Source organism: Dendropsophus ebraccatus, chromosome 10 (genome assembly GCF_027789765.1).
Source record: "Dendropsophus ebraccatus isolate aDenEbr1 chromosome 10, aDenEbr1.pat, whole genome shotgun sequence".
Classification (NCBI taxonomy): domain Eukaryota; kingdom Metazoa; phylum Chordata; class Amphibia; order Anura; family Hylidae; genus Dendropsophus; species Dendropsophus ebraccatus.
In genome coordinates, this window is record NC_091463.1 from 700,719 (window position 1) to 716,008 (window position 15,290).

The 15,290-nt window shown below is 47.1% G+C and overlaps 1 protein-coding gene across 1 annotated transcript in view; it reads left to right on the plus strand.

Moving 5' to 3' along the window:
* The window catches only part of GARNL3 (GTPase activating Rap/RanGAP domain like 3), a 186,595-nt gene that overhangs the window by 87,909 nt on the left and 83,396 nt on the right, over positions 1-15,290 (plus strand). The window contains exons 12-14 of the mRNA XM_069942740.1: positions 5,971-6,016; positions 6,159-6,265; positions 13,241-13,356. Of these exons, the coding sequence (XP_069798841.1) occupies positions 5,971-6,016; positions 6,159-6,265; positions 13,241-13,356 (269 nt within the window). The remainder of the gene's footprint in view (positions 1-5,970; positions 6,017-6,158; positions 6,266-13,240; positions 13,357-15,290) is intronic.

The following is a 15,290-nucleotide window of genomic DNA, read 5'->3' on the forward strand; positions in this document are numbered from 1 at the left end:
AGCAGGGGGGGGACAAGGGACATAGCGCTGGGGGGAGGTACAGTATACAGAGCGGGGGGATGTACAGTATACAGGGGGGAGGTACAGTATACATGGGGGGGAGGTACAGTATACAGAGTGGGGGGGGGATGTACAGTATGCAGGGGGGGATGTACAGTATACAGGGGGGAGGTACAGTATACAGGGGGGGGATGTACAGTATACAGGAGGGATGTACAGTATACAGGGGGGAGGTACAGTATACAGGGGGGGATGTACAGTATACAGGGGGGGAGGTACAGTATACAGGGGGGGAGGTACAGTATACAGGGGGGGGAGGTACAGTATACAGGGGGGAGGTACAGTATACAGGGGGGAGATACAGCATACATGGGGGATGTACAGTATACAGGGGGGAGGTACAGTATACAGGGGGGGATGTACAGTATACAGGGGGGAGGTACAGTATACAGGGGGGGGATGTACAGTATACAGGGGGGGAGGTACAGTATACAGGGGGGAGATACAGCATACATGGGGGATGTACAGTATACAGGGGGGAGGTACAGTATACAGGGGGGGAGGTACAGTATACAGGGGGGGATGTACAGTATACAGGGGGAGGTACAGTATACAGAGCGGGGGGAGATACAGTATACAGGGGGGAGATACAGCATACATGGGGGATGTACAGTATACAGGGGGGAGGTACAGTATACAGGGGGGATGTACAGTATACAGGGGGGAGGTACAGTATACAGGGGGGGAGGTACAGTATACAGGGGGGAGATACAGCATACAGGGGGAGATACAGCATACATGGGGGATGTACAGTATACAGGGGGAGGTACAGTATACAGGGGGAGGTACAGTATACAGGGAAGGAGGTACAGTATACAGGGGGGATGTACAGTATACAGGGGGGATGTACAGTATACAGGGGGGAGGTACAGTATACAGGGAAGGAGGTACAGTATACAGGGGGGATGTACAGTATACAGGGGGGGATGTACAGTATACAGGGGGGATGTACAGTATATAGGGGGGAGGTACAGTATACAGGGGGATTACAGTATACAGGGGGGAGGTACAGTATACATGGGGGGAGGTACAGTATACAGGGGGGAGGTACAGTATACAGGGCGGGGGGGGGGGGGGGAAACAACGGACACAGCAGGGGGGGGGACAAGGGACATAGCGCTGGGGGGGGGTACAGTATACAGGGGGGAGGTACAGTATACAGGGGGAGGTACAGTATACAGGGGGGGAGGTACAGTATACAGGGGGGAGGTACAGTATACAGGGGGATACAGGGGGGAGGTACAGTATACAGAGCGGGGGGAGGTACAGTATACAGGGGGAGGTACAGTATACATGGGGAGGTACAGTATACAGGGGGGGAGGTACAGTATACAGGGGGAGGGAGGTACAGTGTACAGAGCGGGGGGAGGTACGTATACAGGGGGAGGTACAGTATCCGGGGGAGGTAAGTATACAGGGGGGAGGTACAGTATATAGGGGGGGAAGGTACAGTATACAGGGGGAGGTACAGTATACAGAGCGGGGGAGATACAGTATACAGGGGGGAGATACAGCATACATGGGGGAGGTACAGTATACAGGGGGGAGGTACAGTATACAGGGGGGAGGTACAGTATACAGGGGGGAGGTACAGTATACAGGGGGGGGAGGTACAGCATACATGGGGGATGTACAGTATACAGGGGGGATGTACAGTATACAGGGGGAGGTACAGTATACAGGGAAGGAGGTACAGTATACAGGGGGGATGTACAGTATACAGGGGGATGTTACAGTATACAGGGGGGAGGTACAGTATACAGGGGGGAGGTACAGTATACAGGGGGGGGGGAGGTACAGCATACAGGGGGGAGGTACAGTATACAGGGGGGGGGAGGTACAGTATACAGGGGGAGGTACAGTATACAGGAGCGGGGGGAGGTACAGTATACAGGGGGGAGGTACAGTATACAGGGGGGAGGTACAGTATACAGGGGGGGAGGTACAGTATACAGGGGGGGAGGTACAGTGTACAAGAGCGGGGGGAGGTACAGTATACAGGGGGGAGGTACAGTATCCGGGGGGAGGTACAGTATACCAGGGGGGAGGTACAGTATATAGGGGGGGAGTACAGTATACAGGGGGGGAGGTACAGTATACAGGGGGGATGTACAGATACAGGGGGGATTACAGTATACAGGGGGAAGGTAATAGTATATAGGGGGGGAGGTACAGTATATACAGGGGGGTAAGGCTACATTATACAGGGGGTGAGGGTACAGTATTCAGGGGGGAGGTACAGTATAACAGGGGGGAGGTACAGTATACAGGGGGGGAGGTACAGTATACAGGGGGGTGTACAGTATTACAGGGGGGAGGTACAGTATACAGGGGGGAGGTACAGTATACAGGGGGGAGGTACAGTATACAGGGGGGGAGGTACAGTATACAGGGGGGTGTACAGTATACAGGGGGGAGGTACAGTATACAGGGGGGAGGTACAGTATACAGGGGGGGAGGTACAGCATACAGGGGGGAGGTACAGTATACAGGGGGGAGGTACAGTATACAGGGGGGAGGTACAGTATACAGGGGGGGAGGTACAGTATACAGGGGGGGTGTACAGTATACAGGGGGGAGGTACAGTATACAGGGGGGAGGTACAGTATACAGGGGGGAGGTACAGTATACAGGGGGGAGATACAAGCATACAGGGGGGAGTACAGTATACAGGGGGGAGGTACAGTATACAGGGGGGAGGTACAGTATACAGGGGGAGGTACAGTATACAGGGGGGGAGGTACAGTATACAGGGGGGGTGTACAGTATACAGGGGGGAGGTACAGTATACAGGGAGGAGGTACAGTATACAGGGGGGGAGGTACAGTATACAGGGGGGGAGGTACAGTATACAGGGGGGAGGTACAGTATACAGGGGGGGAGGTACAGTATACAGAGCTGGGGGATGTACAGTATACGGGGGGGAGGTACAGTATACAGGGGGAGGTACAGTATACAGGGGGGAGGTACAGTATACAGAGCGGGGGGAGGTACAGTATACAGGGGGGAGGTACAGTATACAGAGCGGGGGGAGGTACAGTATACAGGGGGGAGGTACAGTATACAGAGCGGGGGGAGGTACAGTATACAGGGGGAGGTACAGTATACAGGGGGAGGTACAGTATACAGGGGGGAGGTACAGTATACAGAGCGGGGGGAGGTACAGTATACAGGGGGGAGGTACAGTATACAGAGCGGGGGGAGGTACAGTATACAGGGGGAGGTACAGTATACATGGGGGGAGGTTACAGTATACAGGGGGGGAGGTACAGTATAAGGGGGGAGGTACAGTATACAGGGAGGAGATACAGTATACAGGGGGGAGGTACAGTATACAGGGGGGGGATGTACAGTATACAGGGGGGAGGTACAGTATACAGGGGGGGAGGTACAGTATACAGGGGGGGGAGGTACAGTATACAGGGGGGAGGTACAGTATACAGGGGGGGAGGTACAGTATACAGGGGGGATGTACAGTATACAGGGGGGGATGTACATTCTACAGGGGGATGTACAGTATACAGGGGGGATGTACAGTATACAGGGGGGAGGTACAGTATACATGGGGGGAGGTACAGTATACAGAGTGTGGGGAGGTACAGTATACAGGGGGAGGTACAGTATACATGGGGGATGTACAGTATACAGGGGGGGATGTACAGTATACAGGGGGGATGTACAGTATACAGGGGGGAGGTACAGTATACATGGGGGAGGTACAGTATACATGGGGGGAGGTACAGTATACAGGGGGGGAGGTACAGTATACAGGGGGGGAGGTACGGTATACAGGGGGGAGGTACAGTATACAGGGGGGGGAGGTACAGTATACAGAGCGGGGGGAGGTACAGTATACAGGGGGGAGGTACAGTATACAGAGCTGGGGGATGTACAGTATACGGGGGGGGATGTACAGTATACAGGGGGAGGTACAGTATACAGGGGGGAGGTACAGTATACAGGGGGGAGGTACAGTATACATGGGGGGAGGTACAGTATACAGGGGGGATGTACAGTATACAGAGGCTGGGGATGTACAGTATACAGGGGGGAGGTACAGTATACAGGGGGGAGGTACAGTATACAGGGGGGGGAGGTACAGTATACAGAGGGGAGGTACAGTATACAGGGGGGAGGTACAGTATACAGGGGGGATGTACAGTATACAGGGGGGGAGGTACAGTATACAGGGGGGAGGTACAGTATACAGGGGGATGTACTGTATACAGGAGGGGATGTACAGTATACAGGGGGGAGGTACAGTATACAGGGGGGGAGGTACAGTATACAGGGGGGAGGTACAGTATACAGGGGGAGGTACAGTATACAGGGGGGGAGGTACAGTATACAGGGGGGGAGGTACAGTATACAGAGTGGGGGGAGGTACAGTATACAGGGGGGGGTACAGTATACAGGGGGGGAGGTACAGTATACAGGGGGGGAGGTACAGTATACAGGGGGGAAGTACAGTATACAGGGGGGGAGGTACAGTATACAGGGGGAGGTACAGTATACATGGGGGATGTACAGTATACAGGGGGGGATGTACAGTATACATGGGGGAGGTACAGTATACATGGGGGATGTACAGTATACATGGGGGGGAGGTACAGTATACAGGGGGGAGGTACAGTATACAGAGCGGGGGGGGGGAAACAACGGACACAGCAGGGGGGGACAAGGGACATAGCGCTGGGGGGAGGTACAGTATACAGAGCGGGGGGGAGGTACAGTATACAGAGCTGGGGGATGTACAGTATACGGGGGGAGGTACAGTATACAGGGGGAGGTACAATATACAGGGAGGAGATACAGTATACAGGGGGGATGTACAGTATACATGGGGGGAGGTACAGTATACATGGGGGGAGGTACAGTATACAGGGGGGAGGTATAGTATACAGGGGGGAGGTACAGTATACGGGGGGGAGGGTACAGTGTACAGAGCGGGGGGAGGTACAGTATACATGGGGGAGGTACAGTATACAGGGGGAAGGTACAGTATACAGGGGGGGAGGTACAGTATACAGAGCGGGGGAGGTACAGTATACAGGGGGGAGGTACAGTATACAGGGGGGGAGGTACAGTATACAGGGGGGAGGTACAGTATACAGGGGGGAGTACAGTATACAGGGGGGGAGGTACAGTATACATGGGGATGTACAGTATACATGGGGGATGTACAGTTATACAGGGGGGAGGTACAGTATACAGGGGGGAGGTACAGTATACAGGGGGGGGAGGTATAGTATACAGAGTGGGGGGGAGGTACAGTATACAGAGCGGGGGGAGGTACAGTATACAGAGCGGCAGAGTAGGGTGTACAGCAGGACTGGGGGCTGGCTGTGAGTGGAGTTGCAGGGTAGGGTGTACAGCAGGAGTGGGGGCAGGCTGTGGGTGGAGCGGCTGGGCAGGGTGTACAGCAGGAGTGGGGGCGGGCTGTGGGTGGAGCGGCAGGGTAGGGTGTACAGCAGGAGTGGGGGCGGGCTGTGGGTGGAGCGGCAGGGTAGGGTGTACAGCAGGAGTGGGGGCGGGCTGTGGGTGGAGCGGCTGGGCAGGGTGTACAGCAGGAGTGGGGGCGGGCTGTGGGTGGAGCGGCTGGGCAGGGTGTACAGCAGGAGTGGGGGCGGGCTGTGGGTGGAGCGGCTGGGCAGGGTGTACAGCAGGAGTGGGGGCGGGCTGTGGGTGGAGCGGCTGGGCAGGGTGTACAGCAGGAGTGGGGGGCGGGCTGTGGGTGGAGCGGCTGGGCAGGGTGTACAGCAGGAGTGGGGGCGGGCTGTGGGTGGAGCGGCTGGGCAGGGTGTACAGCAGGAGTGGGGGCGGGCTGTGGGTGGAGCGGCTGGGCAGGGTGTACAGCAGGAGTGGGGGCGGGGCATCTCTGTCTCTGTATTTCCTTAGTAGTAGTGACAGATATTTTTGCCTTGGTGCGGTATAATAAGCAGAGTGACAGCTACAGGTGCGTGCTGGGGCCACAGGGGGCCACACCCACACTGTAAGGGATCGTTCACACCCACAGCACATGTGATGGTGCAGATCTGTAGGTGTCATCGCCCCCTATAGATTATAATAAATTATTACAACTCCCTTCAATCCAACAGGCTGAAAATCTTCTCGGAGGAAAGTGTCCCCCTATTCGGGCCCCCGCTGCCCACCCCCCCCGTCTTCACCGACCACCAGGAATTCAGGGATTTTCTGCTTGTAAAATGTGAGTCCATCCATTATAGTGTGTATATTACAGAGCGGGAGCCATCCATTATAGTGTGTATATTACAGAGCAGGAGCCATCCATTATAGTGTGTATATTACAGAGCAGGAGCCATCCATTATAGTGTGTATATTACAGAGCAGGAGCCATCCATTATAGTGTGTATATTACAGAGCAGGAGCCATCCATTATAGTGTGTATATTACAGAGCAGGAGCCATCCATTATAGTGTGTATATTACAGAGCAGGAGCCATCCATTATAGTGTGTATATTACAGAGCACTGTCCATCCATTATAGTGTGTATATTACAGAGCGGGAGCCATCCATTATAGTGTGTATATTACAGAGCAGGAGCCATCCATTATAGTGTGTATATTACAGAGCAGGAGCCATCCATTATAGTGTGTATATTACAGAGCAGGAGCCATCCATTATAGTGTGTATATTACAGAGCGGGAGCCATCCATTATAGTGTGTATATTACAGAGCACTGTCCATCCATTATAGTGTGTATATTACAGAGCACTGTCCATCCATTATAGTGTGTATATTACAGAGCAGGAGCCATCCATTATAGTGTGTATATTACAGAGCAGGAGCCATCCATTATAGTGTGTATATTACAGAGCACTGTCCATCCATTATAGTGTGTATATTACAGAGCACTGTCCATCCATTATAGTGTGTATATTACAGAGCACTGTCCATCCATTATAGTGTGTATATTACAGAGCAGGAGCCATCCATTATAGTGTGTATATTACAGAGCACTGTCCATCCATTATAGTGTGTATATTACAGAGCACTGTCCATCCATTATAGTGTGTATATTACAGAGCACTGTCCATCCATTATAGTGTGTATATTACAGAGCAGGAGCCATCCATTATAGTGTGTATATTACAGAGCGGGAGCCATCCATTATAGTGTGTATATTACAGAGCAGGAGCCATCCATTATAGTGTGTATATTACAGAGCAGGAGCCATCCATTATAGTGTGTATATTACAGAGCAGGAGCCATCCATTATAGTGTGTATATTACAGAGCACTGTCCATCCATTATAGTGTGTATATTACAGAGCAGGAGCCATCCATTATAGTGTGTATATTACAGAGCAGGAGCCATCCATTATAGTGTGTATATTACAGAGCAGGAGCCATCCATTATAGTGTGTATATTACAGAGCACTGTCCATCCATTATAGTGTGTATATTACAGAGCAGGAGCCATCCATTATAGTGTGTATATTACAGAGCACTGTCCATCCATTATAGTGTGTATATTACAGAGCACTGTCCATCCATTATAGTGTGTATATTACAGAGCAGGAGCCATCCATTATAGTGTGTATATTACAGAGCAGGAGCCATCCATTATAGTGTGTATATTACAGAGCAGGAGCCATCCATTATAGTGTGTATATTACAGAGCACTGTCCATCCATTATAGTGTGTATATTACAGAGCAGGAGCCATCCATTATAGTGTGTATATTACAGAGCGAGAGCATCCATTATAGTGTGTATATTACAGAGCAGGAGCCATCCATTATAGTGTGTATATTACAGAGCAGGAGCCATCCATTATAGTGTGTATATTACAGAGCACTGTCCATCCCATTATAGTGTGTATATTACAGAGCAGGAGCCATCCATTTATAGTGTGTATATTACAGAGCAGGAGCCATCCATTATAGTGTGTATATTACAGAGCACTGTCCATCCATTATAGGTGTATATTACAGAGCAGGAGCCATCCATTATAGTGTGTATATTACAGAGCGGGAGCCATCCATTATAGTGTGTATATTACAGAGCAGGAGCCATCCATTATAGTGTGTATATTACAGAGCAGGAGCCATCCATTATAGTGTGTATATTACAGAGCACTGTCCATCCATTATAGTGTGTATATTACAGAGCAGGAGCCATCCATTATAGTGTGTATATTACAGAGCACTGTCCATCCATTATAGTGTGTATATTACAGAGCAGGAGCCATCCATTATAGTGTGTATATTACAGAGCAGGAGCCATCCATTATAGTGTGTATATTACAGAGCAGGAGCCATCCATTATAGTGTGTATATTACAGAGCACTGTCCATCCATTATAGTGTGTATATTACAGAGCAGGAGCCATCCATTATAGTGTGTATATTACAGAGCAGGAGCCATCCATTATAGTGTGTATATTACAGAGCAGGAGCCATCCATTATAGTGTGTATATTACAGAGCACTGTCCATCCATTATAGTGTGTATATTACAGAGCACTGTCCATCCATTATAGTGTGTATATTACAGAGCAGGAGCCATCCATTATAGTGTGTATATTACAGAGCAGGAGCCATCCATTATAGTGTGTATATTACAGAGCACTGTCCATCCATTATAGTGTGTATATTACAGAGCAGGAGCCATCCATTATAGTGTGTATATTACAGAGCACTGTCCATCCATTATAGTGTGTATATTACAGAGCAGGAGCCATCCATTATAGTGTGTATATTACAGAGCGAGAGCCATCCATTATAGTGTGTATATTACAGAGCAGGAGCCATCCATTATAGTGTGTATATTACAGAGCAGGAGCCATCCATTATAGTGTGTATATTACAGAGCACTGTCCATCCATTATAGTGTGTATATTACAGAGCAGGAGCCATCCATTATAGTGTGTATATTACAGAGCACTGTCCATCCATTATAGTGTGTATATTACAGAGCAGGAGCCATCCATTATAGTGTGTATATTACAGAGCACTGTCCATCCATTATAGTGTGTATATTACAGAGCACTGTCCATCCATTATAGTGTGTATATTACAGAGCACTGTCCATCCATTATAGTGTGTATATTACAGAGCAGGAGCCATCCATTATAGTGTGTATATTACAGAGCACTGTCCATCCATTATAGTGTGTATATTACAGAGCACTGTCCATCCATTATAGTGTGTATATTACAGAGCACTGTCCATCCATTATAGTGTGTATATTACAGAGCACTGTCCATCCATTATAGTGTGTATATTACAGAGCACTGTCCATCCATTATAGTGTGTATATTACAGAGCAGGAGCCATCCATTATAGTGTGTATATTACAGAGCGGGAGCCATCCATTATAGTGTGTATATTACAGAGCACTGTACATCCATTATAGTGTGTATATTACAGAGCAGGAGCCATCCATTATAGTGTGTATATTACAGAGCAGGAGCCATCCATTATAGTGTGTATATTACAGAGCACTGTCCATCCATTATAGTGTGTATATTACAGAGCACTGTCCATCCATTATAGTGTGTATATTACAGAGCAGGAGCCATCTATTATAGTGTGTATATTACAGAGCAGGAGCCATCCATTATAGTGTGTATATTACAGAGCACTGTCCATCCATTATAGTGTGTATATTACAGAGCGGGAGCCATCCATTATAGTGTGTATATTACAGAGCAGGAGCCATCCATTATAGTGTGTATATTACAGAGCACTGTCCATCCATTATAGTGTGTATATTACAGAGCACTGTCCATCCATTATAGTGTGTATATTACAGAGCAGGAGCCATCTATTATAGTGTGTATATTACAGAGCGGGAGCCATCCATTATAGTGTGTAAATTACAGAGCAGGAGCCATCCATTATAGTGTGTATATTACAGAGCAGGAGCCATCCATTATAGTGTGTATATTACAGAGCAGGAGCCATCCATTATAGTGTGTATATTACAGAGCACTGTCCATCCATTATAGTGTGTATATTACAGAGCACTGTCCATCCATTATAGTGTGTATATTACAGAGCAGGAGCCATCCATTATAGTGTGTATATTACAGAGCAGGAGCCATCCATTATAGTGTGTATATTACAGAGCACTGTCCATCCATTATAGTGTGTATATTACAGAGCACTGTCCATCCATTATAGTGTGTATATTACAGAGCAGGAGCCATCCATTATAGTGTGTATATTACAGAGCAGGAGCCATCCATTATAGTGTGTATATTACAGAGCAGGAGCCATCCATTATAGTGTGTATATTACAGAGCAGGAGCCATCCATTATAGTGTGTATATTACAGAGCGGGAGCCATCCATTATAGTGTGTATATTACAGAGCACTGTCCATCCATTATAGTGTGTATATTACAGAGCACTGTCCATCCATTATAGTGTGTATATATTACAGAGCAGGAGCCATCCATTATAGTGTGTATATTACAGAGCACTGTCCATCCATTATAGTGTGTATATTACAGAGCAGGAGCCATCCATTATAGTGTGTATATTACAGAGCAGGAGCCATCCATTATAGTGTGTATATTACAGAGCAGGAGCCATCCATTATAGTGTGTATATTACAGAGCAGGAGCCATCCATTATAGTGTGTATATTACAGAGCACTGTCCATCCATTATAGTGTGTATATTACAGAGCAGGAGCCATCCATTATAGTGTGTATATTACAGAGCAGGAGCCATCCATTATAGTGTGTATATTACAGAGCACTGTCCATCCATTATAGTGTGTATATTACAGAGCACTGTCCATCCATTATAGTGTGTATATTACAGAGCACTGTCCATCCATTATAGTGTGTATATTACAGAGCACTGTCCATCCATTATAGTGTGTATATTACAGAGCACTGTCCATCCATTATAGTGTGTATATTACAGAGCAGGAGCCATCCATTATAGTGTGTATATTACAGAGCAGGAGCCATCCATTATAGTGTGTATATTACAGAGCAGGAGCCATCCATTATAGTGTGTATATTACAGAGCAGGAGCCATCCATTATAGTGTGTATATTACAGAGCAGGAGCCATCCATTATAGTGTGTATATTACAGAGCACTGTCCATCCATTATAGTGTGTATATTACAGAGCACTGTCCATCCATTATAGTGTGTATATTACAGAGCACGGAGCCATCCATTATAGTGTGTATATTACAGAGCAGGAGCCACCATTATAGTGTGTATATTTACAGAGCACTGTCCATCCATTATAGTGTGTATATTACAGAGCACTGTCCATCCATTATAGTGTGTATATTACAGAGCAGGACCATCCATTATAGTGTGTATATTACAGAGCACTGTCCATCCATTATAGTGTGTATATTACAGAGCCTGTCCATCCATTATAGTGTGTATATTACAGAGCAGGAGCCATCCATTATAGTGTGTATATTACAGAGCAGGAGCCATCCATTATAGTGTGTATATTACAGAGCACTGTCCATCCATTATAGTGTGTATATTACAGAGCAGGAGCCATCCATTATAGTGTGTATATTACAGAGCAGGAGCCATCCATTATAGTGTGTATATTACAGAGCAGGAGCCATCCATTATAGTGTGTATATTACAGAGCAGGAGCATCCATTATAGTGTGTATATTACAGAGCAGGAGCCATCCATTATAGTTGTATATTACAGAGCAGGAGCCATCCATTATAGTGTGTATATTACAGAGCAGGAGCCATCCATTATAGTGTGTATATTACAGAGCAGGAGCCATCCATTATAGTGTGTATATTACAGAGCAGGAGCCATCCCAATATAGTGTGTATATTACAGAGCACTGTCCATCCATTATAGTGTGTATATTAACAGAGCAGGAGCCATCCATTATAGTTGTGTATATTACAGAGCAGGAAGCCATCCATTATAGTGTGTATATTACAGAGCAGGAGCCATCCATTATAGTGTGTATATTACAGAGCACTGTCCATCCCATATAGTGTGGTATATTACAGAGCAGGAGCCATCCGTTATAGTGTATATATTACAGAGCAGGAGCCATCCATTATAGTGTATATATTACAGAGCAGGAGCCATCCATTATAGTGTGTATATTACAGAGCACTGTCCATCCATTATAGTGTGTATATTACAGAGCAGGAGCCATCCATTATAGTGTGTATATTACAGAGCACTGTCCATCCATTATAGTGTGTATTTACAGAGCGGGAGCCATCCATTATAGTGTGTATATTACAGAGCAGGAGCCATCCATTATAGTGTGTATATTACAGAGCACTGTCCATCCATTATAGTGTGTATATTACAGAGCAGGGAGCCATCCATTATAGTGTGTATATTACAGAGCAGGAGCCATCCATTATAGTGTGTATATTACAGAGCAGGAGCCATCCATTTATAGTGTGTATATTACAGAGCAGGAGCAACCCAATCCATTATAGTGTGTATATAACAGAGCGGGAGCCATCATTATAGTGTGTATATTACAGAGCACTGTCTCCATCCATTATAGTGTGTATATTACAGAGCAGGAGCCATCCATTATAGTGTGTATATTACAGAGCAGGAGCCATCCATTATAGTGTGTATATTACAGAGCAGGAGCCATCCATTATAGTGTGTATATTACAGAGCAGGAAGCCATCCATTATAGTGTGTATATTACAGAGCACTGTCCATCCATTATAGTGTGTATATTACAGAGCACTGTCCATCCATTATAGTGTGTATATTACAGAGCACTGTCCATCCATTATAGTGTGTATATTACAGAGCACTGTCCATCCATTATAGTGTGTATATTACAGAGCACTGTCCATCCATTATAGTGTGTATATTACAGAGCACTGTCCATCCATTATATGTGTGTATATTACAGAGCACTGTCCATCCATTATAGTGTGTATATTACAGAGCAGGAGCCATCCATTATAGTGTGTATATTACAGAGCAGGAGCCATCCATTATAGTGTGTATATTACAGAGCAGGAGCCATCCATTATAGTGTGTATATTACAGAGCAGGAGCCATCCATTATAGTGTGTATATTACAGAGCAGGAGCCATCCATTATAGTGTGTATATTACAGAGCACTGTCCATCCATTATATTGTGTATATTACAGTGCACTGTCCGTACATTATATTGTGTTGCCCCCATACTGATTGTCTTCTTTGTGTATATCTTCTTAAAGTAATAAATGGGGAAAAGGCGACTTTAGAGACCCCGACATTTGCTCAGAAGAGGCAGCGCACCCTGGACATGCTGATCCGTTCCCTCTATCAGGATCTCATGCCAGATCTTCAGAAGGTAACTCTCCCACCTTCCCTTCTAGTAGTTGTCAAATATTCCACACAGCGTCACAAACAGCACAGCCTTTCCTCCTGCCTGTCCTCCTGCCTGTCTTCCTGCCTGTCCTCCTGCCTGTCCTCCTGCCTGTCCTCCTGCCTGTCTTCCTGCCTGTCTTCCTGCCTGTCTTCCTGCCTGTCCTCCTGCCTGTCCTCCTGCCTGTCCTACTGCCTGTCCTCCGGCCTGTCCTCCGGCCTGTCTCCCTGCCTATCCTCCTGCCTGTCCTCCTGCCTGTCCTCTCTGATTTCTGGGGTGTAGGGACAAAATTTTATGCAGAGGAGGGAGGAGAGGAGATTATATGGAAAGAAGTCAGTAGGGAGGAGATTATAAGGAGAGGAGTTAGTAGGGAGGAGAGAAGATTATATGGAGAGGAGTCTGTAGGAAGGAGAGAATATTATATGGAAAGGAATCAGTAGGGAGGAGATTATATGGAGAGGAGTCAGTAGGGAGGAGAGAATATTATATGGAGAGGAATCAGTAGGGAGGAGATTATATGGAGAGGAGTCAGTAGAGAGGAGATTATATGGAGAGGAGTCAGTAGGGAGGAGAGGATATTATATGGAGAGGAGTCAGTAGGGAGGAGATTATATGGAGAGGAGTCAGTAGGGAGGAGATTATATGGAGACGAGTCAGTAGGGAGGAGATTATATGGAGAGGAGTCAGTAGGGAGGAGAGGTGATTATATGGAAAGAAGTCAGTAGGGAGGAGATTACAAGGAGAGGAGATAGTAGGGAGGAGAGGATATTATATGGAGAGGAGTTAGTAGGGAGGAGAGGAGATTATATGGAGAGGAGTCAGTAGGGAGGAGAGGAGATTATAAGGAGAGGAGTCAGTAGGGAGGAGAGAATTTTATATGGAGAGGAATCAGTAGGGAGGAGATTATATGGAGAGGAGTCAGTAGGGAGGAGAGGAGATTATATGGCGAGGAGTCAGTAGGGAGGAGAGAATTTTATATGGAGAGGAATCAGTAGGGAGGAGATTATATGGAGAGGAGTCAGTAGGGAGGATATTATATGGAGAGGAGTCAGTAGGGAGGAGAGGTGATTATATGGAAAGAAGTCAGTAGGGAGGAGATTATAAGGAGAGGAGTTAGTAGGGAGGAGAGGATATTATATGGAGAGGAGTTAGTAGGGAGGAGAGGTGATTATATGAAGAGGAGTCAGTAGGGAGGAGAGGAGATTATATGGCGAGGAGTCAGTAGGGAGGAGAGGAGATTATATGGAGAGGAGTCAGTAGGGAGGAGAGGATATTATATGGAGAGGAGTCAGTAGGGAGGAGAGGAGATTATATGGCGAGGAGTCAGTAGGGAGGAGAGGAGATTATATGGCGAGGAGTCAGTAGGGAGGAGAGGAGATTATATGGAGAGGAGTCAGTAGGGAGGAGAGGAGATTATATGGCGAGGAGTCAGTAGGGAGGAGAGGAGATTATATGGAGAGGAGTCAGTAGGGAGGAGAGGAGATTATATGGAGAGGAGTCAGTAGGGAGGAGAGGAGATTATATGGCGAGGAGTCAGTAGGGAGTAGAGGATAGTATTTGGACAGGAGTGAGTAGGGAGGAGAGGAGATTATATGGAGAGGTGCAGTAGGGAGAAGAGATTATATGGAGAGGAGTCAGTGAGGAGGAGAGGAGATTATATGAAGAGAAGTCTGTAGGGAGGAGAGGAGATTATATGGAGAGGGGTCAGTAGGGAAGAGAGGAGATTATATGAAGAGGAGTCAGTAGGGAGGAGAGGAGATTATATGGCGAGGAGTCAGTAGGGAAGAGAGGAGATTATATGGCGAGGAGTCAGTAGGGAGGAGATTATATGAAGAGGAGTCAGTAGGGAGGAGAGGAGATTATATGGAGAGGAGTCAGTAGGGAAGAGAGGAGATTATATGAAGAGGAGTCAGTAGGGA